This window comes from Macrotis lagotis, chromosome 8 (assembly GCF_037893015.1).
Source record: "Macrotis lagotis isolate mMagLag1 chromosome 8, bilby.v1.9.chrom.fasta, whole genome shotgun sequence".
Lineage (NCBI taxonomy): Eukaryota > Metazoa > Chordata > Mammalia > Peramelemorphia > Peramelidae > Macrotis > Macrotis lagotis.
The window spans coordinates 158671257-158696856 of NC_133665.1; the positions used below are offsets into that span (position 1 = coordinate 158671257).

General features: G+C 38.5%; 1 protein-coding gene across 2 annotated transcripts in view; it reads left to right on the top strand.

The window, feature by feature from the left end:
• PDZRN3 (PDZ domain containing ring finger 3) overlaps positions 1-25600 on the top strand; it is a 275866-nt gene that overhangs the window by 4011 nt on the left and 246255 nt on the right. Inside the window, exons 2-4 of one of the 2 annotated variants that reach the window (XM_074198710.1) lie at positions 15722-15808; positions 20438-20527; positions 21866-21973. In XM_074198710.1, the coding sequence (XP_074054811.1) occupies positions 15722-15808; positions 20438-20527; positions 21866-21973 (285 nt within the window). The remainder of the gene's footprint in view (positions 1-15721; positions 15809-20437; positions 20528-21865; positions 21974-25600) is intronic. The other variant, XM_074198711.1, reaches the window with a different exon arrangement.

Consider the following 25600-nt stretch of genomic DNA (forward strand, 5'->3'; position numbering starts at 1 on the left):
TGCTTGACAGATCACTAGTCAATATGGGCTTTCATTGAAAAAATGATCCCTTTTTTTCTCCCCCCATTTTCTATAGTTGCACACTAAAATATTTTACCTACTTGATCTCTTTCTAAGATTGTCATTCAGGTAGAGTAAGTTTTATATAGCCCTCAGATCAAATAAATATATTTGTTCTTTGTAACTCCTGTAAATAAGTGACCCTAATTGACAGTTCCGGTTGTATTAAAAGCTTTTCCAGATGTGGGAAACACCTTGATCCAACTGTCTAAAAATGCACACCACTCAATAGGACTTCTATGGCTGAACGTTGCACCAAATGTTTTCATTATATTGTTGGAGAAGTGAATTAAATGGCATTCTGGCCAATCCATTTGAGTTCAGCCACTCATAGGGAAAATGAAGAACCAACAACTTTTTCCTCGTTTCCTGATGTCTCTCATACTTTTGTCATGTGCAAGACACTGTATTAGGCACTGGGGACCTATATGCTAGAGATGACAGGAATTAGAGACAAATGAACACTTTTGCCAGAAGTTGGAATTGACTTCTCTTTATGACTTTCATTTCAGAATTTCTCATAGAATGATTCTTTAGAGTGTTTGCTAGAGGATGAGAATCAGTTATAAGTTGCATTCACTTTGGGTTCCATCCATGCAATAAATATCCAAATCATTTTGTTTTGAGACACTTTTACTTAAGAGGCCCACACACAGCGTGCCTGCATTGAAAGGGCAGGGCTGTAGATTCTTGATCTAGAGATGGAAGGGACAAAACAGATCATCCAATTCAACTTCTTCATTTTTCAGATGAGGAAACTGAGCTATAAAGAGGTCATGTGACTTGCCAAAGCTCACACAGATAGCAAAGGTTCAGAGGTGGGATTTGAATCTGGGTCTTTTTACTCTAGAAATATGGATTATTTGTTTAACAGGTTAAATGTAATTAGACAATTATGAATTGAGTCATTCTACAACAGAATGAGAGAATATGTGTGATATTCTAAGGTCTGTTCTCTTTGGTCTGGTGAATAAGAAAAATAAGACAAAGAATAATGTGGGAAATGTGGTTTATGGGTGATCAATCAAAAAGTGATTTAAAAAAATCCAAGTCCATGTGACATTGATGTTCTCAGTAATCTTTTCTGTTTTTGTCTCAGTCATTTCAGTGGTAGTGTTTTCTGTTTCCCAATATATATCTCTCCTCATGGACTCATTTAGGTTGGGGGCATGGGATGGGGGAATGTGAACCAATGCTCACAATCAACTTTAATCCATTGGGTCATACAGATACCCCATTCTGTATTTTAATGGCTCTATGAAACCATCATCATTTTTTGATCAACCAAGGTTTTTTTTCAATCTTTAGTAAATATCTGCTATGTACAAAGGATCTTAGCTATTTATTAGGTAGACTCTTTGTGTTTTATAATTTTCTAATAATTTTACTACAGAAAAGGAAGTGGTGGAACATTGTTTACATAGAAAAATAAGATGAGATTGGATATTTTTTTTATTCAACTTCATTGTAATTTTTATAGTGGGCCTGCAGAACAAAGAGTGTATTTTCTAGATTCACTTGTATGATGGCCTAATGCAACATTAGTCCTGGATTATTGTTTCATAATTAGAATCTAAGGATGTGATTCTCTATAGTAGTGAGGATGAGATGAGTGTTTAGAGACTTTAGGGAAGTTGGATGTTTATCCTGAAGCCTTGCAGAAATGCCATTCTTAGGAGTTTTGTCACATGCATGACTAGCTCACAGACATGAGACTAGCCCATAAAAAAGGCTACCTTAGTACCTCTCCATAGACACTGAGTCAGATTCCAGGATATATATTTAATTCATAAAGAATTTTCATACCTACTAACCTCCTAAAAAAGAAAATGCCAAAACATTGTAGAAGTGAAGGCGGGTGCCACAAAAAGTAATTTGTTTTGACACCTCTTGTTTAAAAAAAGTACATTATTGGGGCAGCTAGGTGGCACAGTGGATAGAGCACCAGCCCTGGAGTCAGGAGGACCTGAGTTCAAATATGGTCTCGGACACTTGATAATTACCTAGCTGTGTGGTCTTAGGCAAGCCACTTAGCTCCATTGCTTTGCCAAAAAAAAAAAAAGTACATTATCTCATTTTCGAATCCTGCAAAACCCTTGCTTCCCAATCTGACTAGTTGCTAGAAATAGCATCAGGAAGGGGCAGAAAGAAGATAGATTCAGTGTTTCCACTTTTTAGAGGTTCTGGTGAAAGGCCCAAGGGAGCATGATGAACTAAAGACATGTTCAATTTTTGCTCATCGGAACATTTCAATGACTCATGTTTATGCCATTTTCAATTATCAAAGATAATTAACCGGATAGCTTAGTCTCTGTACTATAAATTGATGTAATAAGTACTCCCAACTTCACTGACAGTAGAAATTGGTCTTCCCCAGTTTTGTTGGATTTCAGATAGAAGTGTCCTCAAGTAATGAAAATGGCTATTTTTATTTCAACCTCCTCTCCTTTGCCCCACTCCAAACCACCTCTCTCCAATCCAAGAGAGATATATATGACTACTTTCAAACAGGAAGCAAACCATTCTTGCTGTTTGGTTTCCCAGTAACTATCAAGAGCTCATTTTTAGATATCAGTGGATGTTCAAACAAGAAAGCAGATGGAACATTGTTAAAATCAGCCATACAAACCGAGAAACAGATGTGCAGAAAAAGAAAAGCACACATCTTGAGGTTTTATGCTGAGGCCATCTGAAAACAGCCTAATGTTTAAAAAGCCAAGGCTATTATTGGAAATATTGGGAAAGAAAACTCTCTTTATTATCCATTTTGACTTGAATTTCTTTAAAAAAAAAAAAAGAAGATATTGTTTGGCCCTGGGACATTGAAAAAGGCAGATTTGAATCCAGCCTTAGGCATATAATAACTATGTGACCTTGAACAAATCACTCAACCTTCCTGGTCTTCAATTTCTTCTCTGTACAATGAAGGGGTTGGGCTAGATCAGAGGCATCACGCATGAGGCCATGGACTCCATGCAGGCTACAACACTTTCAGGTGCAGGTTTAACCACATTAAAATATCCTATTTGTTTATAATGCATTGATGTATTAATAAAAAATATGTGTGGCTTTCTAGGTCAATCTGCAGACTAAAGGATCCTTTTGTACAACTTAATAGGTCCTCTTTCTTTTTGAGTCTGACTACCACTGGACTAAATGATTTGGCAGAGTTCTTCCACTTCTTTATCTATGATCCTATCAATTCTGGCCCAGATCAGATGGATGATTTAAAAATTCTGTAGGCCCTATAGTCACTGAACCACACTATACTCTATTTTACTTTTTGTCTAAATGTCTGCTTCCCTTTATCACTTTGCATCTTCTTAAGTACTATTTTGGTAGAAGGCCACATCCTAAACTCTAGCCATCTGGAACTAACTTCTATTGTATTCAGTCTCCATTTATTTTTATTCCTTAACCCAATTTTATTTTGTTTTGCTTTTGTTTCATGGAGTCTGTACCTTCCAATGGTATCCGTAGTATGTCAAGAGAACTTGGGGAATGTTGGATGGGCTGTGGTGAATTGATGTGAGGACATGAACTAGAGTCAGATAGGATAGGGAGGCATACATGAGCTACCATCTGTGTCATTGAAAAGATATCCATATTGCAGATCTATTTGTGTCCCCCAGTGACTGATGTTCATATCATCTATGAATAGTTTCTTTTAACCTATTTCTTAAAGAACCATTTTTAATGCATAGGAGGTCTCTGGAATTTCTCGTATGTCCTTCCACTGTTTCAGATCAGCAACTGTGCTATGGAATCTTGCCTAGGACACATTAGCTGTGTGACCCTGGATAAGTCACTTAATCCCTATTTGCCTCAGTTTCCCCATCTGTAAAGTGAGCTGGAGAAGGAAGTGGCAAACCACTCCAGTAAGTTTGCCAGGAAAACCTCAGATGAGATTACAAAGACTGAAAAAATGCCTGAATAACACAAATTTGGGGATAGGATAGCATTAATAACTAAAGTGTCATGGAAGACCTTAAGAAGGAAGTGACGGAGGCAGCTGGGTGGTGCAGTGGACAGAGCACTAACCCTAGAGTCAGGAGGACCTGAGTTCAAATTTGGCCTCAGACACTAAATAATTACCTAACTGTATGATCTTGGGCAAGTCACTTAATCCCATTGCCTTGCCAAAAAAAAAGAAAGAAAGAAAAAAAAAGAAGTGGCCCTGAAGCTTGAACCCTGAGGGGACTCAGTAATTTGAGGAAGAATGATATACCAAATGTGGGATCCAGCTGCTGCAAAGACATGAAGATAAGGGAGAAGATGCCCAGATATAGGAAGGATTTGAAGACCACTTCAACTAGAGCTTAAACTGTGGGAAGGAGAATAATATGGAGTTTCAGAAGGACATAAAAACCTGTGAATGTTTTGAAGAAGACATGTACATTCTACTGCTGTAGTGTTTGAGATGCAGCTGTGGCACAAGTGAATAGAACACTGGAGTCAGGGAAAACCTCGGTTCAAATCTAATCACAGATACTGACGAGCTTGTGTGACCATGGGCAAGTCACTCAACCCTATTTGTGTCAGTTTTCTTATCTGTAAAATGGAGTTAGCAGCATCTACCTCCCAGGGTTGTTGTGAGGATCAAATGCAATAATCACCAACCTCAAAGCTGTATAAATACTTGCTCTCATTGTCATTTTTTTTACAGTTCCTAGTAATGATGACTGCCTCTTCCATTTTCTTCCCCCTACACCGTCCAAAAATCCCCTTCATGTCTCCCATCGAGATCCAAACTTCCTGTATGTTTCTTGTCAGTTCATCAGCAGCCCCTGAGGCTGTTTCCCAGCTGTCTGCAAAAAGCAATAGCCCCAGCAGCAGCATGGGACATGAACTTTGCATAATCTCTGGAAAACTAAAAGGTGTCAGTGGTGTCACCCAGATGCATGACCCAGGCGGTCAGTTCCATCTTTCACAACATGCTGGGCAGCTTTCCAGTTGGGGCGTTTGGAAACAGGGAGAATCAGGAGTCATTGTGGAGGGAAAATGTCTTGGAAAAGTTGGCATTGACACTGTCATCAGCTGATTCCCAGAGTCCTTGTGCTCATCTGAATATGGCCAGTTTCCAAGCTTTTCAGTCTTGAATGGCATAGGATCATGGAGCCAGACTAATAATAGTGGCGAATGGGGACAATAAACACAGAGCATGGTAATTTCTTTTTAAAAGTCATTGGAAAGAATTACTTTTTTGAAACTAGAGACATGTTTCTTTTAGGAAATTTTATTTGTTCAATTTCTTAAACTTCTATTTTGGTAGCTAATAACATTTTGGATCATTTTAATATATGATAAAAATGCTTTTTACTATATTTGCTTTAGGAGTGACATGTGTTTCCATCTTTTGTACTCTGAGTTCATTGTGTTCTGAACCAAATCTGTGGGTTTCCAGCATGAATTCCCTTATTCTAGTGATGTGGAAACAAATGGGAATTTCCTTGGAGCACAATAGGCTCTATCCTTCATTTTTAAAGCATCAAGTGAGCTTTTTCATTTTCTGAATTCAGCGTGGCTGAGTCTGTAACAAACCAATGTAGCTATTCAATCCTCAGTCTTTGCTTGTGCTTCTTCTTATGGATGAGCAGTCAGAAAAAGTATGCTTCTCTTTCAGTTTTGATGTTTAGACATTTTAACAACTTATTTCCCTTCACTGTGGGCCCCCTCAAAAAAAAAGAAGAAAGAAAACCTATGAACATCTCCATTGCAAAATGGGAGAAAACCACCATTAAGCACATCTTCTTTTCATAGGGTGTAGAAAACCCTGTTCTTTGTCCCGTCATCAGCTTCATATTCCTTTCACCAGGGAAAACTGTCAGCTAGAGAGGGGTAATGGGAAGAAAACATGCCTGTATGTGGTAGGAACTGTGCTATTGACTATATATAACTATTCAATCATTTGAGCCTCACAACAATTCTTGAAAGTAGGTTCTATTATTACAGCTTTACAGTTGAGGAAACTGAGGTAGAGATTGAATGACTTGCTAGGTACACAGCTAATAAGTTTCTGAAGCTGAATTGGAACTCAGGTTTCCCTGGCTAAAGACCTAGCCCTCTCTCCACTCCACCACCTCTCTGGGGAGTCGGAAGGTCTTCCAACTCCAGAAACAATGTTCTTTCCACTGTATTTCACCTTTCATCCTCATTCCTTGCACAGCCTCAAACTTAATAACTTAAGGCCAAAGCTATCCTTTGTTCTACCTTGGCTACCTTTAGCTAGCATCTCTCAACTACATATCTTATACTTCATGCATCTCACACTTTGCAAGTCCGAATAAAATCTCTACTTAATTCTCATTCCTGGGCTTGCTAAGAATCTTGCCTGCTCAACTAGTGCTGGGTACATACCAGAGCCAATGTCTTGGTAAACTGGGCCCAATAGGTTGTTATCTCTGTCATTGCCTCTAAAATCTCTCACTCCCAATCTCATACCACAAGGCTCTACCAAGCTTACATTGCGCTACCAACCCAGTGTTTCTTCTTTTGTCTTTGAAAGTACTAGAGAGAATTAAAAGGCAAAATTGCCTTGGTTCTTGTTTCCTTGTCCTGCTTGGAGGTAGAAGGAACTTTTGAAATTAACTTCCTCATTTACAACTGGTACAAGTCGAGGTTCAGAGAGATTACCATCTCCCCATGGACTTATAGCTTCTTTAATGGCAGATCACCCCCAAAATTTGATGTCCAATCCATCTTCATCACTTTGTTACTTCTGTCTTTTAGATTTGCCTGATACTCAGTCAGCTGACACAATTTCATCCAATATAAAGCAAGTTTGCTAAGTGAGGGCAGAGATTGTACATTCCCTATCTTGTTTTAGGTAGAATTTTAGAGGTGCAAATGAAGCCTTTTTAACTTGTTTAAAGGGCAAGGAATATGTGTGGCTTGCCCAAATGGATATATCACATAGGAAGAAACCTATAATCAAAATGATGTATAAACATTTTCTTCGTGATGGATGAAAATTGGAGGCACATCTAGAACTCTAACCATAATTTGTAAGCCAGGTTGAAAAATAGGACCTGATATTGTGAGTGAGTCAGATAACTATTAACATCTTCTACTTCAGTTTATTTAGATGAGATTTGGGATAGGATATTCTAATTTCAGGACTTCTAGAGTACTTAAAGAAGGCTGTGGATCCATTTGGGGAGGTCTGTTAACTTAGATGAGGAAAAATAACATGTTTATTTTCACTAGACTCTAACTGAAATTTAGCATTTCTTCCAATTATTTAAAAATTCTGAGAAAGGGAACAATGGCTTCACCTGACCAGGGATGGGGGAGGAAAAGGAAGAGGGCATAACACAAAAAGTTAAGAATTCTTTTCTAGTAGCCCTCAATATACGCATCTCTTGTGGGGAATTGATGGGAGGATCTGGAGAAGAGTCTTAGAGGATGAGGATGCCTGTATCAGCATCATTAGAGGGGGATGGTACCAACATCATTGAGAACAGAGGACATTCTGTTAAAGTACCACCTTAGGAATCTGTATCTATTAATTTTTACATCATTAGAGCCAGTTACAGAATGAAGTAATTGTGTATGTATGTGTATCAGAGTTAACCAGTAATGTAAGATATTGCTGTTAAAATAATTTTTGTGGTTTGTATTAGTATTCTTAAAAGAAAAATACTTTTGTTATGTAAAATCTCTGAGCCCATGAGAGGTAAAGCAGTAATGAGAGTTTTGACCATTAATGTATTTCCTACATTGATGAATTTCCTTGAGTGATAGGAATCTAATTTTTATACCAATGACCTGTCTTCATGAATATTTGGACCTTGAGGCCAGGAAAATAAACCAACCTCACAAATGGGCTTTATTGAAACCTGAAAAAGTTAAGTAAAATCTTCTTTAATAACACTTAGATATTCAGATAGTGCTGTATTCTCATGAATGTAGTTATCCCTTGAAGCAACACAGTTGTAGCTCAACTATTCCTCCTGTCTATGACCTCTCCTAGGTTCACCACAAAGGGTGCACCCAAAGTACTGGGGGCCTTCCTGTTGTTGGGAGAACTGTCAGCCTGTCTACCTGTTATCCATTTTTCTACTTGAGTGGTCCAGATTTTTTTTTGATCTTTCATTTCCTTATGTTTTTCTTTGAAGTCCTTTATTTTATTATATGTTGCCCCCAGTAATGTCTTACATTCATGTGGTGAATGATGGTGGCAAATAATTTAATATAGAACTTTGAGGCAAGCTAATTTGTTGTACTTCTCTGTTATAAGTACTGCCAACTACATAATTCTTCATTCAATATCGTGACATTCTACATCAGTCCACCTCTTGTACTTATTTCCCGGGGGGGGGCATTCTTGCAACATCAGATGACAGTTGCATGCCCATCCTCAGGGACCAATAAGATTTAATTTTGGAAGGGACCTTAAAGATGATCTAATCCTACCCAGTCATTTTGCAGTTGAAGGTTCAACAATCCTAAAATTAATAGTATCTCACATTTGCAAATGCTTTCCTAACAATGACCCCTTGGGGTCAGCAGAACAATTATCAGTATTTTCATTTTGTAGAGATGAAGAAACTGAAGCTTTAAGAATATATGCAACTTGTCCATAGCCACATAATTTGTAAGTATCTGACAGAATTTAAACCCAAACCTCCTGAAGACAGGTCTATCTTTCTCTTCATTACGCTATCCTGTCATTCCTCAACCATTTTCTTCCATCTTGCTACTGTCCCAGTGTTCTTACATTGGAAAAAGTCATGCATTCCCAGTGCCTCTACTTCCTGACCAATCACTTTCTCCTTAACTCTTTGCATTGTGGCTTTTCACTACCCTGTTAAGTTCTTTTTCATGTCAGAAATGATCTAATGCCCCTTCCAGTGACACCACCAACCACACTTCCTGGTTGACATTTTTCATTCTCTTTAACCTTTTGGATCCTTTTGGTATTTCCTTCAATTCATCACTTTTCCCATACAAATAGAGGGAGGATTCTTCAAGGTTCTGTCCTGAGCCCTATCATCTTCTCTTTCTATATTCACTCCTGTTGATCTCATTCTCCTGTGTCTTCAATCTTCATCTTTGCTCAGAAGACTTGAGATCTGCATCTGTAGTGATAATGTCTCATCTGAACTCCAGACTTGCATCTCCATCTTCCTATCTAAAACTGAATTTAAAAGTTTTCTCCTTAACTGGATTTTCTTTATGATACTATTTCTGTTGGTGATACCACTTTCTACCCATTCTCTCCTGGTCAAAACAAAAAATTCTGGATTTGAAATCAGAGAATTTGTGACCCACTTTTGCTGCTTATTAACCTTAACATTACCTTTAACCTTCTTAGGCCTTGGTTTTTCTCATCTGTCAAATGAAAAGATGGTGTTAGATCACTTCCCAGATTTCTTTCATCTAGAAATTCAGTAGCTTCTCCATCTTGACTTTTCCCCTCTTACCTCTCATGTCAGGGTGGCTAGGTGATGCAGTGGAAAAAGTTCAGGGGTTGAAATCAGAGGAAGATTCATCTTCCTGAGTTCAAATCTGGTCTCAGACATTTACTAGTTGTATGACTCTGAGCAAGTCACTTAACCCTGTTTGCCTCAGTTCCTCATCTATAAAATGAGCTGGAGAAGGAAATAGCAAACCACTCCAGTGTCTTTGCCAAGGAAATCCCAAATGGGGCTCATGAAAGACATGACTGAAAAACAATTTATCAACCATCACCTCTCAAATCCATTTAGTTGAACAAGTCTTATATATGTTCTAATTCTGTAATACATTTCTAGATCTTTCCTTCTTTCTATTTTCACTTTCTCCATCTTAGCATATATTCACTCTTAGGAAGTCTTCTTGCTTTCACTTTCTCCCCACTCTCAGTACATTATTCTTATTACTATGAGACTTTTTGGGAATAGAGTTTGTCATTTCTTTCTGTTCATAAATCATCAGTGACTCCCTATTGCCTCCAAAGTACAACTCACAATCCTCTGCCTTGTACTTAATGTCCTTCAATAACCAGACATTTACCTTTCCTGAAGTCTGCTTTCTCTCTGTTTCTTATAGAACAATAGTGCTCCATCACACTTATATATCATAATTTGTTGAGCTATTCTCCAATTGATGGAAACCCACTTAATTTTCAATTCTTTGCTACTACTAACTAAATGAACTGCTATAAACATTTTTGTATGTATGGGTCTTCCCCCCTTTTCATGATTTCTTTGGGATATAGACCTAATAGTGGTACTTCTAAATCAAAGGGTAGTCATAGATTTAATGTCCTTTTGACATAGTTCCAAATTGCTCTTCAGAATGGTTGGATGGATGACCACACAACTCCACCAACTTTGGTGTTCAGTTTTACACATCCTCTTTAACATTGTTCATTTTCCTCTTTTGTCATTTTAGCCAATCTTATGACTAAAATGTGCCTACTCTGATATATGTGTTTGCAAAAAAAGACAAAAGCAGTTCTTGCCTTCAATCAAGTGTGCTCTCTAACTTTCCAGTGTTATTTCATAAATTCCCTGTCATATACTTGATATATGAGCTTATCTATTGTGCCAAACATGGTGGCTTATATACTCCTGGGACCCAAATCCTGCTCCATTTTGTTCTCTGGGTTTGAAATGTCTGCCCTCACCTAAAAGATTCTTACCCGCCTCTTAAAGACTAATTAAGATTTTCTTCCTCCATGAAACTTTCCATCCTCCCCCCTCCACCTCGATCATTCCACCCCATGCCCCAAAGCTGGGGACAACCTTTATATCCCTCTGATGCAGTTATCACAAGTCATGTGTTCTAGTTATCCCTAAGTAAGTCAAGTCATCAAATATTTCTTATGTTCTTAAATCAGATTTAAATAGCTGGGCAAGCATCAATTGCTCATGGATAGGTCAAGCTAATGTAATAAAAAAAGACAGTTCTACCAAAACTAAACTACCTGTTTAGTGCCCTACCAATCAAAATTCCCAAAATTACTTTAATGAGTTAGAAAAAGTTGTAAGTAAATTGATATGGAGAAATAAAAAGTCAAGAATTTCTAGGGATTCAATGAAAAAAAAAGTGAAAAAGAAGGTGACTTAGCCCTACCAGATCTAAAATTATATTATAAAGCATCAGTCAGCAAAACTGTCTGGTATTGGCTAAGAAATAAAGTGGCAGTGGAATAGACTAGGTGCAATAGCAGGAAATGATTATAATAATCTGCTATTTGATAAACCCAAAGAGTCCAGCTATTGGGATAAAAACTCTCTCTTCGATAAAAAGTGCTGGGAAAATTGGAAGTTAGTATGGAAGAAACTTAGATTAGACCAACACCTTCACAGCCTATATCAAGGTAAGTTCCAAATGGATATAGGATTTAGACATAAAAACAATATTATAAGCAAATATTTTTTAAGTACTTCCCCTTCACTAGATTCTGTGGTAAACTCTGGGGATATAAAGAGAAGGGAGAAAATGGTCCCTGCTCTCAGAGATCCATATTCTAATGAGATGGAAAAAAATGTATATAGGAGATACATATGTGAATACACTTCTATGTATGCATATAAACATGTATATAGACATGTGTGAGTATACATTTGGTTTTCATATATGCATAGGGACAAGAGGACATACATGTGTTTTATTATTAATCTATGGAAGGGCAGGCACAAGTTGGGCAGGGGGCTACAAAAGGCTTCCTATGGTTTTCAGCTGATTCTTGAAGGACTTCATTAAGGTCCATGAAAGCAGGGAGGGTCTTAGCTAAGGTTTGCATTCTACTCTTGATCCTTGTCTAGTGCCTAGCAAATAGTAGGTACCTAATAAATTTGTTAACTTAAATTAAATTAAAAATTAAGAACACTTTTCTCTATCTCCAGTGGTAAGTGGCTTTGTATCTCTGTGTTTGTGTGTGTGTGTGTGTGTGTGTGTGTGTGTGTGTGTGTGTGTGGCAACTGCAGTTAAATGACTTGCCCAGAGTCATCCAGCTAGAAAGTATCCAAGTTTTCTGAGGTCAAATTTGAACTCAGATCCTCTGGACTGGAGGGGCAGTGCTATCCATTGTCACATAGCTGCCCCAGCAAGTGACTTTTAGGGCATCTTTTTTTGCAAGGCAATGGGGTTAAGTGGCTTGCCCAAGGCCACACAGGTCATTATTAAGTGTCTGAGGCTGGATTTGAACTCAGGTACTCCTGATTTCAGGGCTGGTGCCCTATCCACTGCACCACCTAGCTACCCCAGCAAGTGACTTTTAAAAGAAAATTTCAGGTGATGGTAACACTTGTTTTCAGAGCTCTTGCTGCTTCAGTGATCTTGTGCTTTCCAATGTTGGCCTGTTTCACTTTGGAACGTGTTCTCCAAGGCAGGACTCTGTTTAGATCTTCTTTGACATTTAAGGTAAATACGGTGCAGCTTTAGCTAAAACCCTCCCTTCCAGGGTAGTGCCGTGGGAGTCAAAGGGTCAACTTCCCTCTAATGAAGCACTTAAGGAAACAGAGCTCTTTGATGGGACCAAATATGGATTTCTCTTAATTCCTGAATCCTGCCCTGTGTATCTGCTTCTTTAAACGGTCTTCTCTGCCATCTCTAATGGGGAAAGACAGTGCAAGACAATAGGAAAGAAGCCCAACTTTGCAAGGGTTACTGGGGATCAGGTCACATGTGGTATGACTTAAATAGCCACTCTAAATATTTGATCGACAATTTTTAACTGACATGTGAGGAGAAAAATGTACCCACTCAGAACATCTGCACTACATTATTAAGTAACTATTTCAATTCTATCATTAATTGCTTATGAAAGCCAGCAACATAAGATAACTGGCTCAGATGTCTGGATGAAGCTAGCTCTTTTAGCTCTCTAAAGAACTTTTTGTTTTCTTGCGTAGCTTCTATCCCACATTTATTCATATCATTGTGTCCCCGCTCCAAAGCCACTAGGCACATTTGTGGTTTTATCTGGCAGGACAGTAGTTGTTACTGACTGACCTGTCTGTGGGCCAAATTGAGATCTTAGGATAGTTGAACTGTTCAATAAAGTTCCTCTCGTTTGCATGTAGGGGAAACTGAGACTTAGAGAGAAGAGATGAACCAAGTTCCTCATGGCTATAAATCTGGGATTTATAGCTCAAAATCTAGCCCCTTTTCCAAAATACCAAAAGAGGAATGCCAGTGTTTAATGAGTTAGTTTTGACTGATTTTAAAAACAAATTGCAATAAAAGGAATTGTTACTTCTCCATAATTTGCTTTGTTCTCTATTTCTAATCTCATTGGGTTGGTGAGTAGCATCATGGTACAGTGAAAAAGGATTGTGTGACCCTAGTCAAGTCATTATCTCTTAGTGCTCTGAAGCAACAATTTCAGACTAGAAGTTACCGATCAGTTAACATAAGCAGCAGTGGAGGAAGTTTCCATGTTGGGAATTTTCTATAGCCATGGAATCATAAAGCCAAACACTCATTTCCACCCTCCCCCCCAAAATAAAGTGGCATGGGAAAATCTATAGAGTTTTCTTTGATATAAGGTACTATATAGTTTTATCATGAAGTGATACTGAAGTTATAAAGGTTTTGTTCTCATTAAACTTTCGCTTCAATGGCACATTTGTTTAGTTATAAAGAATTGGAATCTGAAAGTTTGTCAGTGAAAAGTAATGACTTTGCTTTGGTGGGATTTCAGCGATGATGTGTCTGTTTCTGTAATGATTAGCAGTAAAGAAACTTTCTGCTTTCAAACTAGATGCAGAAAAATTGGCTCTTAAGGGCTTTGGGAAATGAAAACTCCTCCACAATGCAGCTCATTAGTCATTAATGATTTCATTTCATTTGGCTCCCCTGGACAAAGGCATCCTTCCCAAATATGGAGCCAGAGCTGTGGGCTGGAAAGCAGTACAGTCAGTGGAGCAGGACTTTGGAGTTATGGAATAGCAAAGCTCTGAAAAAAGTGGGGTTTTCTTGCTAAGGAAGGTCATTCCTTGAAAATGGGCTATTTGGGGTGGTCAGGATGAGGAGTCAGAACCTGAGATTTCATGGGTACTGAGAACTCCCCACATAGAAAGCAATACAGATAACCCCTTTCCTATAAAAGGTTTAGTCTGGGTTCCCTGAAAGGTTAAGGGATTTGCCCAGACTCACACAGCCACAGACTCATACAGGGGCAGGATTTGAACCCTTGTCCCAAATCAAAGACCAACTATCTCTTCATTGCCAAGCTGCTTTGTTATCATGAAAGGAAAAATATATATGTATGTCTTCCTCCTGGAAGATGGTGTAAACTCTGAAATCATAGCTTTATGGCCCTATATTTTAGAATAGAACATCTATTTTCATGTTCTTATGTACCTATTTCTTATATTAATATTGAGCAAGACCAAAGTTTTGTACTCACCATGTGGTATGTGTAGTTGATAGAGCACTGGACTTGGAGTCAGGAAGATTTATATACTGCCCTAGATTCTGACTAGCTGTGTAACCCTGGGCAAAGTTACATAACCTTGCTCAGCCTCAGTTTCCTCATTTGTAAAAGGGGAATAATAATAATAATAGACTTTCTGTCAGAGATTGTTGTGAAGATCACATGAGACAGGAAAAACATTGCAAATCTTAGAGTGCTATATAAATATTATTAGCATTAGAGCATTAGGATCATTTTAGTTATGTAACAAAAGTTTCTCTAGCAAAAAAAATTGATCAGGTGACAATTTTCTGCGAAAGTTAAATTCATTTTAATATTCTCTTAAATTTTTTTTAAGGCAATGGGGTTAAGTGACTTGGAGTTAAGGTCATACAGCTAGGCATTTATTAAGTGTCTGAGGTTGGATTTGAATTCATATCCCCCTGACACCAGGCCCAGTGGTCTACCCATTGTGCTACCTTAGCTGCCCCCTCATTTTTATATTATAACCCTAATTCTATAGGCACTCATTCTTTCCCACTCACTGTCTATCATAGTGCACTTGAGACCTCTCCAGAACTTTTGATTTAAAGGAGCTTTTCCTTGTCTTGGAAAGAGTGTTTTCAATATCCTAATATACATACATATATATATATATATATATATATATGTATGTATTAGACTGATCTTAATTTGCTAATTCCTTTGAATGATATTTGGAGTTTTGCTCTTTCTGCTTTTCCACCAAAAATGAATCTGACTTTAAAAGCTTAATTTTTATCAAATCCTACAGTGTAAATACTATTGATAGTTTGAGGGGGAGTTATTAAACCTTGTGGGGATTATTCGTGGAGCTGTTCATGATCTGCTGTAGGTGCTGTTGGTTTGAGCTTTGGAGAAGCAAACATAATAATAGAAGTCTAGACAACACATGATAGAGTAATCAGCCTGAAAATGAATTTGCCGACCCAAGAGTCACAGTCATGGAAAGTATGTCTCAGACATGTCTAGACAACCCTACATATTCTTCTATTGGACATCCTGACTGAGACAGTCCTCAAGACTACTTCTTAGGTAGTCTTAGTACTTTGGAGAACTTAGGAATGCTTGTAATCTAAATCAAAGATGTGGTGACACACCTCTTGGTGACCAAAAAGCTTCCTTGGCACAGCTTACCGAAACAGTACTCTTAGTTGGAAAATGGGCAGTTCAATGATCTGTGAATTAATGAAACATTGAGATTGAAAACCCCATGCTAGCAATTTCCTGTTGATAAATAAAGTTTTGAATTAATTTACGTCTTCCCCATAGGGTGAAGAAATGAAAACAATGACTCTTGTCCTTCATCGCGACTCTGGCTCTCTGGGATTTAATATTATTGGTGGCAGACCATGTGTGGTATGTTAATTGCTAAAATGTGTTTTTGTCTTTTCCTGTTGTAGAGAACCATATGGGTCAGGCTTTGGGGGTGAAGGGTGGGAAACTTGCTGGCTTCAAACAATTCCCTGGGGCAAATGAATTTACAATATAATTTAATATTCAAGCTTATGAGGTATCTTCTTTATCTTGTCACTCACAAATACCACTGCCCTGGGGATCACAACTAATTAAACAATTTTACTTTAGGTTCATTTCCATTTATTTGGTCATTAGACACTACTAAATTAAGTATTTTGAGATGTGGCTAGTTAATAAGTCACTTTTTCCTGTACTCATTAAAATATGACTAGATTCTAAGGCTGGAGCCTTGATATCTAGATTCTCTTTTATTTTGTGAGTTCTGAATTTTTCAGGGACTAATTATCTATAGTCTGTTAATTTGTTCATAACCTTTGTTCACTATTTCTCCTCCCCTCCCATCCCCCTTCAAATATTCTGATTTGGTCACTCTTTTGCTTCTGATTTGAAACTTCCCCAGCAAGTAGGAGGAGGCAGAGATTTGTCTCAGTTTCCTCTTCTGTAGAGTGTATTAATTGAACTAAACAATCTCCAATGACCCCTCCAATAACAACATTTATTATAAGTTTGGCAGGATTTTAGGCACTGGATAAATGAACTGGAGATAGTATTTATATAGCGCTTACCATGTACCTACCTGAGACACAAAATATAAGCTAACTAGCAAAATGGTCCCTACTCTTGAGGATCTCATAAATTAAAGAGTAAGATAAAACATAAGGGGAACTGGCAGCTTGACCGCCAGGGTCTCTGCTGCTATCCCAAGGGAAAGAAATCTGAGAATGAGGAGTGAATGGAGCCAGGGGTGAAGAGAGCAGGGCCTGTCACAGAAAGAAGAAATGAAACAATTCTTGTCCTCAAGGGACTTGTATTATTCTGGTGGGATACAGTATGTATACAGATGAATGAATACAAATTTGATCCCAATATTTTTAGCAGGGCTTCAGGGAGGTAACTTTGGGAATCCAGTAGCTCCTGGGGTGACTACTGAGTCTTCCAGAAACACATCAAATGGAAAGTTATGGGAGACTGAACACTCTTTGAGCATTTCATTTTGGTTCAAGTATCTTCTTCTCATCACAGATTTTGTCTTTATTGACCAGATTTGAGGAAAAGGAGAATCTGCCTGTTTCATTGCAGACATTTAAATGGTATTTTTGCTGTAGTTAGAAAAGTTTGGAAACTCTTCCCAGGTCTTCAGACTCAACTACCAGGAAACTCCTACAGATAGATCTCTTAGGGCAGAGACTCCATGAGTTCTGCAGTGGTGAAAAACACACATTTAGAAAGGGTGGGGTCCCTGGTTCTTGGGCTAAAGTTCAGACTTTTCCAGCCTAGTGATATTAAGGGAAAGGGGAAGAAGGACAAAATTCTGCAATATACTGCTTTCCTTTTGCTGGGTAAGAATTACTGAAAACCCAGTCTTCCAGGGAGATGGATTTCAGTGTGGTCATTCTGGAGACCTGGTGCTGGAAGGGACCTTCAAGGCTCTCGTCAAGCCCCACTATTTTAATAGATAAGACAGGGAGGCCTAGTGTGGAAAAGTGACATGGCCAAGACAACAGATGGTAAGAATCAGAGACAGGATTCTACCTTATATTTATAAACAACTCTGGGCTCTTCTCTCTTCCTCCTTCCTCCTCACTCCCCCATCTCCCCTCCTCCCCCTTCTTTCTCTGCTCTCTCTCTCTCTCTCTATCTCTTTCTGGATGTCTTTCTCTTGTCTCTCTCTCTGGTTCTTTGTAACTTTCTCTGTCTCTCTTTTCCTCCTCCTCCTCCTCCTCCTCCTCCTCCTACTCCTCCTCCTCCTCCTCCTTCTTCTTCTTCTTCTTCTTCTTCTTCTTCTTCTTCTTCTTCTTCTTCTCTCTGTCTCTCTCTCTCTCTCTCTCTCTCTCTCTCTCTCTCTCCTCCCCCTCCTTTTTCCTCTCTCCCTCCCTCTCTGATTTGAGATCAAACCAGACTGTAGTCTGCCCTCCTTTCAAGTATTTTCAATTCTCACTGTCTTCAGTGGGAACTTGACATACACATACGTACCCCAGGGAAAAATTTGGCTCTGTAGTCATGTGTTGATCACAGTGTGCTCTCTCTCTCTCTCTCTCTCTCTCTCTCTCTCTCTCGCTCTCTCTCACACACACACACACACACACACACACACACACACACACACACAGACATACAATCTCTCTCTCTCTACACACACACACACACACACACACACACACACACTCTTTCTCTCTCTCCTCTTGCTTTCTCCCTCTCATTCTCTTGCTCTCTCCCTCTCCCCCCCCCCCCCCTTGTTCTGATTAGCAGAAAAAGCATGCCAAGGGTAAAATCATTCTCTATTACTTCTTGGACAATCTGGCAATGTATCTTAGCCCAGGCTAAAACCCCAAGATCTCTAACAGTGCCCACCCACTGTTCTGTAGGTTACATAGAATATAATAAAACAAGGAGTGTGTTTTCCAAGGAATTCTTATGTAAATGTTGGAGACATGCTACAAAATAGGCTTTGCCCTAGGGTGTCTTATGATGTGATGAGGCATCATACAGGAGGCGATATCATTCATTCATTAACTTTTAATCTCCCTAAAAGAACTTGTTTTATCAAACTTTTCACTGGAGGGCCAGTAACTCCAGGCTGCTAGAAAGTCATTGTTGGATTAAACAAAACAAAGTTTTCCATTTCCTTAATGGTCCCAGCTGAAGCCCGTCACATAATTACTCGTATTAGATAACATTTATCAGCAGTAACTTAAAAAGACATTATTAGGAATAAATCTGCCAGGCTGTCTCACTGGGTCTAGAAGAACCTAGAAGAAGGCTTAGATAGTTTAGGCACTTTGAAAGCATGCAGCCTTTTTTATGTGGGGTGTTTAAGGAAGGGCTTAACTGCAGATGCCTCAGGGAGTGGCAGGTAGGGGGGGTGTGTTCTGGGGATCCCAGTGACTCCTCATCCCATTGCCAGGAAGATAACCAAGGAGCTTCAGTGATGATGACAAGAAGAGCAAATCAATGGTAGTCTGGAATTCGTGGGTCCTTTCTTCATTCTAGCTAAAGCAATCGTGGAGCCTGGGCAGCTGGGCAGGCTCAGCTGAGGGATGATGGCCATTTGTGGATCAGAACTGCTCCACCAATTTGGAGGCCCTCTGCTCAGCTGAATCTGACTGGTTTTCAACTCCAGAGGTTAAAGGTAGGAAGGACCAGTCAACTACCATACAGGAGTTTTGGAGCCTGGAAAATTTCAAACAGAACATCTTGATATGGGGTTTCCAGAAAAGACATAAGGTCACATAGTAGGAAGAGGAGACAGGGATAGGAAAAAGAAAGTCTGTTAGATAAAATCATCCAGATTTTAAAATTTTAAATTTAAATTTAATTAATTAAATTAATTTAAATTTTAAAAATGGAGAATTTTCGGGAGATTTTCTTCTAGCAAATTGACGATAATATCATTTGATAATGTTCTTTAGAAATATTTATGATGTCCATTTTCTTATTTGATTTTATGTATTCTTTACTCCTACCCTGCCCATATCTGTCCTCTTATTTAATCCCCAGAATGACTCTTTTGCCATTCCTGAATAAATTTCATGCACCTCTCTTCTAGCCTTCATCCCTTTTACAACTTGCAGTCATCTAGCCACTACTTCATCATCTCCAATATTATCTTCTGAGGCATCTCATGGTACTTTTGAGTAGCTTTAGACTTTGTACAGTTTTTCCTTCATTTGAGCATTAAATGACCTCTTTAGGGATTCTGTCCACTGTTTTAGTCCTGCCTAAGGGGGTTAAGAGCAACCCTGTTAACTTCTCCCCCATAGGAGGGTCCTTCAGGTATTTTGAGATGGTTGACCTGTTTTGGTTTGCTCTTCTCTCCAGATTAAATAGACTCAGATTCTTTCATTGATGTTGGATGTGCTATAACTTGTCAATTTGCTCTTTATAAGATTCCAGCTTTCAGAATTGAGTACAGTGCTCCCTATATGATCTGACCAGGTCAGAATAAATCAAGGCTAGCATTTCCCTCATTCTGAAGCAGTGCAGCTGATTTTTTTCATTAAGAATTATTTGTTCTTCTTTTCTTCTTCTTCTGCTGCTGCCACTTCTTCTGCTTCTGCTGCTGCCACTTCTTCTGCTTCTTCTTCCTTCTTTCTCCTCCTTATTCTTTTCCTTCTCCTCCTCCTATGCCTTCTCTTCTTTTTCTGTCTTTTCTTCTTCTCTTCCTCTTTCCTTCTTCTCTTTTTTTAATCCTGCTCTTCTTCCTCCTCCTTTTCTATCCCAATCTGTTGATTCATTATGCATTAATTTCACTGTCTTAGTTACTTTTCATACAGCTTATTGAGTAACCATATATTCTCCCATTCTCTACTTACATAGTTGACTTTTTGAACCCAAGTATAGACCTTGACATTTTTCCCTGTCAAATTTAATCTTTTTTATATTTAGTTCATTGTCCTAGATGGTTGAACTTTTTAGATATTAATTCTGTAATCTCATATATTAGCCATACTTCCCAGTTTCAGGTCATCAGCATATTTGAAAACATAATCATCTCTTTTTAAATTCCAGTTATTGATGAAACTCTTAACCAGCAAAGGTCCAAGGACATTCCTGATGAGCACTTTAGTGGAGCCCTCCTTTCTTGTCTACAGTGATTTAGTATGCTTTCATTCAATCATTTATAAATCCCCATAGCCTAATTTTTAATCAGTCCTTTTTTTAAGGCTTATGGATTCATAGAATTAGAACCACAAAGGGAGAACATTTTGTCCAAATTCCTGATATAACAGATGAGAATCCTGTGGACCAGAGAAACTAAATGACTTAGTTAAAGTCACAAATGGAAAATATGACAAAAAAAATATGAACCCAGATCTTATGATTTTTCTTTCAATGTTCTTTTAATCAAATTATATAAATTTCCATTCCATATGAGGATACCTAGAAGGGGACCAGTGTTTAGGATTCTTAGCAACTAGAGAAGATACCAATTCTTAGTGACTTTTTTGGAGGGGAAGGAGGCAATCTTGATTAAGTGACTTACTCAGGGTCATACAGCAAGTAAGTGTTGAGTGCCTGAGGCTGGATTTGAACTCAGGTCCTCCTGACTTTAAGGTTGGTGCTCTATACATTGATACATGTAACTGCCTCCCCCCACACTTTTTAAAGCTTATTGATATCATCTTGAAACTATTTCATAGAGGAGTCCATTTAAAACTTGTGGAGAGATCCATCTTCACATAAGTGGAGCCAATTCAGGGATGGAATATTATTGGAGGTACATTTTAAACTGAGAGTTTTAATTTAGTTTACTCATATCTAGTAACATTTTGTCCCAATGAGATACAATTTTTGTGTGGTTTGCCTCTAGCTTCCTATATTTACCATTGACTTTAATGGGTTGGATTGAACTACATTCTTTAAACAGCTTAGAGATTAAGAATACGAAATAAAGCAGAGCCACTTTGCTCTCTCCCTTCCCCCATCTCCTCCTCCCCCTGCCCAGGTTCTTAGTGTAGCTAATGTGGACGGGAGCTTCTTGCTTGAAATGCATCCACCTAGTAGATTTTTGCAACATCCTGAATTTATTTTACCAAATGATTTTGTTTGGAAACACCACATGTTTGTGCTTTTTAATTTATAAATACATCTGTAAATTAGTGGAAATTTAATCCACACACTTAGATGTAACTCATTCCAGGGCTGTTTTGTGCATAGCTCATGTATATGATAAGAGACTTCTCTGAGCCTGTTTTAAGCCTTGTGATTTTGGAAAAGGAAGCTTTGTAAAAGGCAGTAAACTGTCCTCCTTCTCAGAAAGTCAGATGCCTGACTCATCATTCAAGGACCCAAGGAGGCTTTAGAGAGATCGGGATTTGTTCAAAAATGCTTTCCCATAACAACTTTCTCTGTTGATAGTAGGAATTATTGTCTTAAGCACATGAGAGTTTATTTCATGGAAAACCTAATATTATCTTGTTTTCCTTACCTCCAAAGGATAATCAAGAGGGATCATCCAGTGAAGGAATTTTTGTATCAAAAATAGTTGACAGTGGGCCAGCTGCCAAAGAAGGAGGGCTGCAGATTCATGACCGGATTATCGAGGTATGTGGAATAGTGGACCATGCCTTTTCATACTCTGAATGCCATCTCTGAATATTCACCCAAGGTAGCCTGTTTGGTGGAGGGCTGGTGGGAATGAATAAGGCAAGTGTTTTCAGGAGACCGTCAAAGTGTGCTTTGTTAGATTTAGTTCTGATTGTCTTTGGACTCGAAGGAGGTCTTCTCTAAACATAGAGGAGCCAGATTATGAGTGGTGTGGTTAGGATTTCTCTCTCCCCCTCTCAATGGGATCAAGCATCTCTTTGGTGTACTCTGCTTATGGTTTTTCTATGAAACCAACAGGAGTCTGGATTTTAGTTAAACACCAGATGTGAAATCTCTGTTGTGTAAATTGGAACTGTATTTATCTCGGTTGCCAAGGTACTTTTCTGTAGGCTTCAGAACCATTCTGAGGCATCCAAAGTTCAGCATACATGAGTTACATGGCATAAATCACTTGTCTGCTTTGCCCTTGTGCCTCCTTTTATGCTGCCTATAGACAATTTTCTGATGGATGTGAAGAGAAAAGTTCCCTTATCCACAATTATCATCGACAAGTTCGTCTTAATTTCTGGGCTGTACTGCACAAAAATAGCACATCTGGTGAGAAAGACTTCTTTCCCTTTGGAGATTTTCTGATTTTGGGGGGAAAAAACTGAGAATATTTTGTTAAGTGGAACTGAGTATGTTTTCTTGAATAGGTTTGTTTTGTTTTCTTTTGAATTTCAACAATTAAACAATTGAGCAATTTCCTTAATGTTATTTTGAAAAATTTCTTAGGGTCAGGGTTGTTTAGTGAATGGAGTACTAGGCAATAATTCAGGAAGACCTCTTGCTTGGACTATAATAGCTTTCAAATTGGTCTCCCTGCCTCATATCTCACCCCTCTCTAATCCATCCACTAAACAGTCAAAATGATTTTGGTCATGTCTCTGGCTACATCTACATTCAATAATCTCTAGTGGCTCCTTATTACCTCTAGGATCCAATAGAAAAGCCTCTCTTTAACATCTAAGGTGCTTTATCCATTTTCAGGCTCCTTATACTTTCATCCCCTCTGTGAACTTAACAGTTCAGATGAATTGGCCCCTTTCATGTGGTCTTTCATTTCCCATCTCTTTTCTTTGCAGTGTTTGGCACCCCATGCTTGGATTACTTTCTTCTCTTTACTTCTGCCTTCAATTTCTCCAACTTCCTTCAAGTCTCAACTAACCTTTCCCTATTAGATTACTTTTCATCTATTTTTTACTTACACACACACACACACACACACAGTATGTGTGAGTGCCTGTGTACATGAGCTTATGTGTTTATGTATCATGTATGTGACTGCTTTGACTTTTTTTAATACACATAGCTTAACTTGGCTCCTACAGCAAGCTCTTAATAACTGTTTGTTGACTGATTAACTGACCCTTAATTGCCATACAACCCTGGACAAGTCCTTTCACCTTTAAGCACCTTTGACCATCTTCTTAGGACTTAACTACTCAGCCAGAAAGGGGCTGTGATTTGTTTTCCCAGGGAGCTCCCCAGGCTGAAAAAAAAAGTCACAACTTCTTAATGGATCTCTGGTTTAATATTTAAAGATCTAGGCTCAATACTGTTGGCTTTTCTAACAAAACAAATCCAGAAACTAATATAAAGGTCTTGGAAACTGAAAAGTAGATGGATTCTTTAGAGCCTGAGTAAATCATCTAAGTAAGAAAGTTTAAAAAAAAAAAAACAATCCAGCAGGCATTAGCTCTTGTATATGTGTTCACATCGCACCATCATTTATAAGATCCTCTTGCCTTTTTATTCAGCCAATAATGTGCCCGATAGTTTGGAATGCAACATGGTAAGCTAAGCTCCTGCCACCCTATTGGAATACAGTCATATGCCCCTCTAAGGGCATCAGGAATTGGGAAGCTCATAGACCAACCATCTGAACTCCACCAAACCTGTCTTAATTGGAGTTTTTTGTTTCTTCACATACATTTGATTTTTTTTTCTTTAATAGTGAGAATCAGGAAGATTGTGCCCTTTTTTTCTTTAGTTACAGAACTCTTGTTTTCAAATGGTATTCATGTGTTCCCAGATAAATCTCTTTCTGAACAGAGTGTGTTTGATGTCATTAAACAGCAATTTTCCTGGGAAGGACAGCCTTCATTAGAGTTACGAAGTATATTTATTGCCTGTTTTGAAAAAGAAGCAATTTTGTGGGTCTATTGTTCGAAAAGATAAGTGAAGCGCTTGTTGCCAAGGAAATGGTTGTGCAGCCAGTTTTCTAAGTAATGGAATTTCACTGCTCTTATGTTTTGCAAATGAGAAATATACAGCTGTGGAGGATTTGCTTTTGGCACAGGATTGTCTGTATTTGAATTTTCAGTACAGTTTCTGGTAAGCCCTTTTCCCTTTAGTCAGTATGTGAAATATGAATCACATTCTTGTGCCTCAATGAAAAGAATGGAAGTCACAATAATGGAATGATTCTAGATAATTGCAGTCGACACATCATGCATGTATCAATCAATTGCTAACCTCTTTGAAGCAACACAGATTTCAGTGACTCTCACCAAGATGTGCTAGCACATCTGCTTTGTCTTGTTTTAGCCTCTTGCTAAAAATTTAATATTTAACATTGCAGCTTCAGGTGGCAGGAGGGCAAAGTCCTGCAGAGACATCTAGAGGATGACATCTACCAGGTTTTCTGTGGGGCCTCATTTGGGTAACAGAGGCCGTGTGGTTAGTCTTGGATCTGAGAAAGGCAGGCGTCTGCTATGTAAAACATTTAATTCAGTTTTATAACATGTTTGGTGGGTGGAATTGGGGAAAAGGGATAGTATAAAGTAATAGACATAAGTTATTTATCTGTAAAAATTTGTTTGTGAAACAGTAAGAAATAGTTGCAAAAGAGCCATGGTTTTGTTACAAATGTGTTGGACTTAGACCTTGGTTCAGATCCTGACTCTGGTATTTTCAAATTGTATGATGTGGGCAAATCTCTCAACCTCTCTGGGTCTCAGTTTCCACACTTGTAAAGTGGAACAGTAGTACCTGTGACACCAACCTCCTGGATATGGGGTGAGGCTCAAATAAGATAATGTCTGTAAAGCATTTCACAAACTGGCCATTCTTTTTGTTATTATTTTAGAAAAAAAACCGTTCTCTTCTGGTTCAATGCCTTTCAGATAGATATGGTCCTGGACCCAATTATTATACCATTATTATTCTTTTATATGCATTGTTTTGTGGACTAGTTAATATATGAGTGAAGTAATTGCTTTTTGAAGTTGAATCAAAATGAGATGCAAGTTCAGTTTCTCCTTTCCCTTCCTCTTCCTCTTCCCTCCAATTTAACCTACCTCCTACTGCTTTGGAAGAGGGAGTTTCCTCACCAGGAAGTGTCTGCATCTATTAAATGACTAGTCTAGACACTGGCGGGGTAGACCAAGGACTTCAGATTCAAGAGTCAGAAAACTGGAGTTCAAATCCTATATCAGATCTGTACTGACTGGTAAATGCAGGCAAGTCATATAGATTCTCTCACTGCCTGGTATCCAGGGTCATTTCCAGTCATCCTGATTCATATCTGGCACTGCACCCAGCTGTCTCTGGAGCAGAAAGTAAGGCTAGTGACTTAGCATA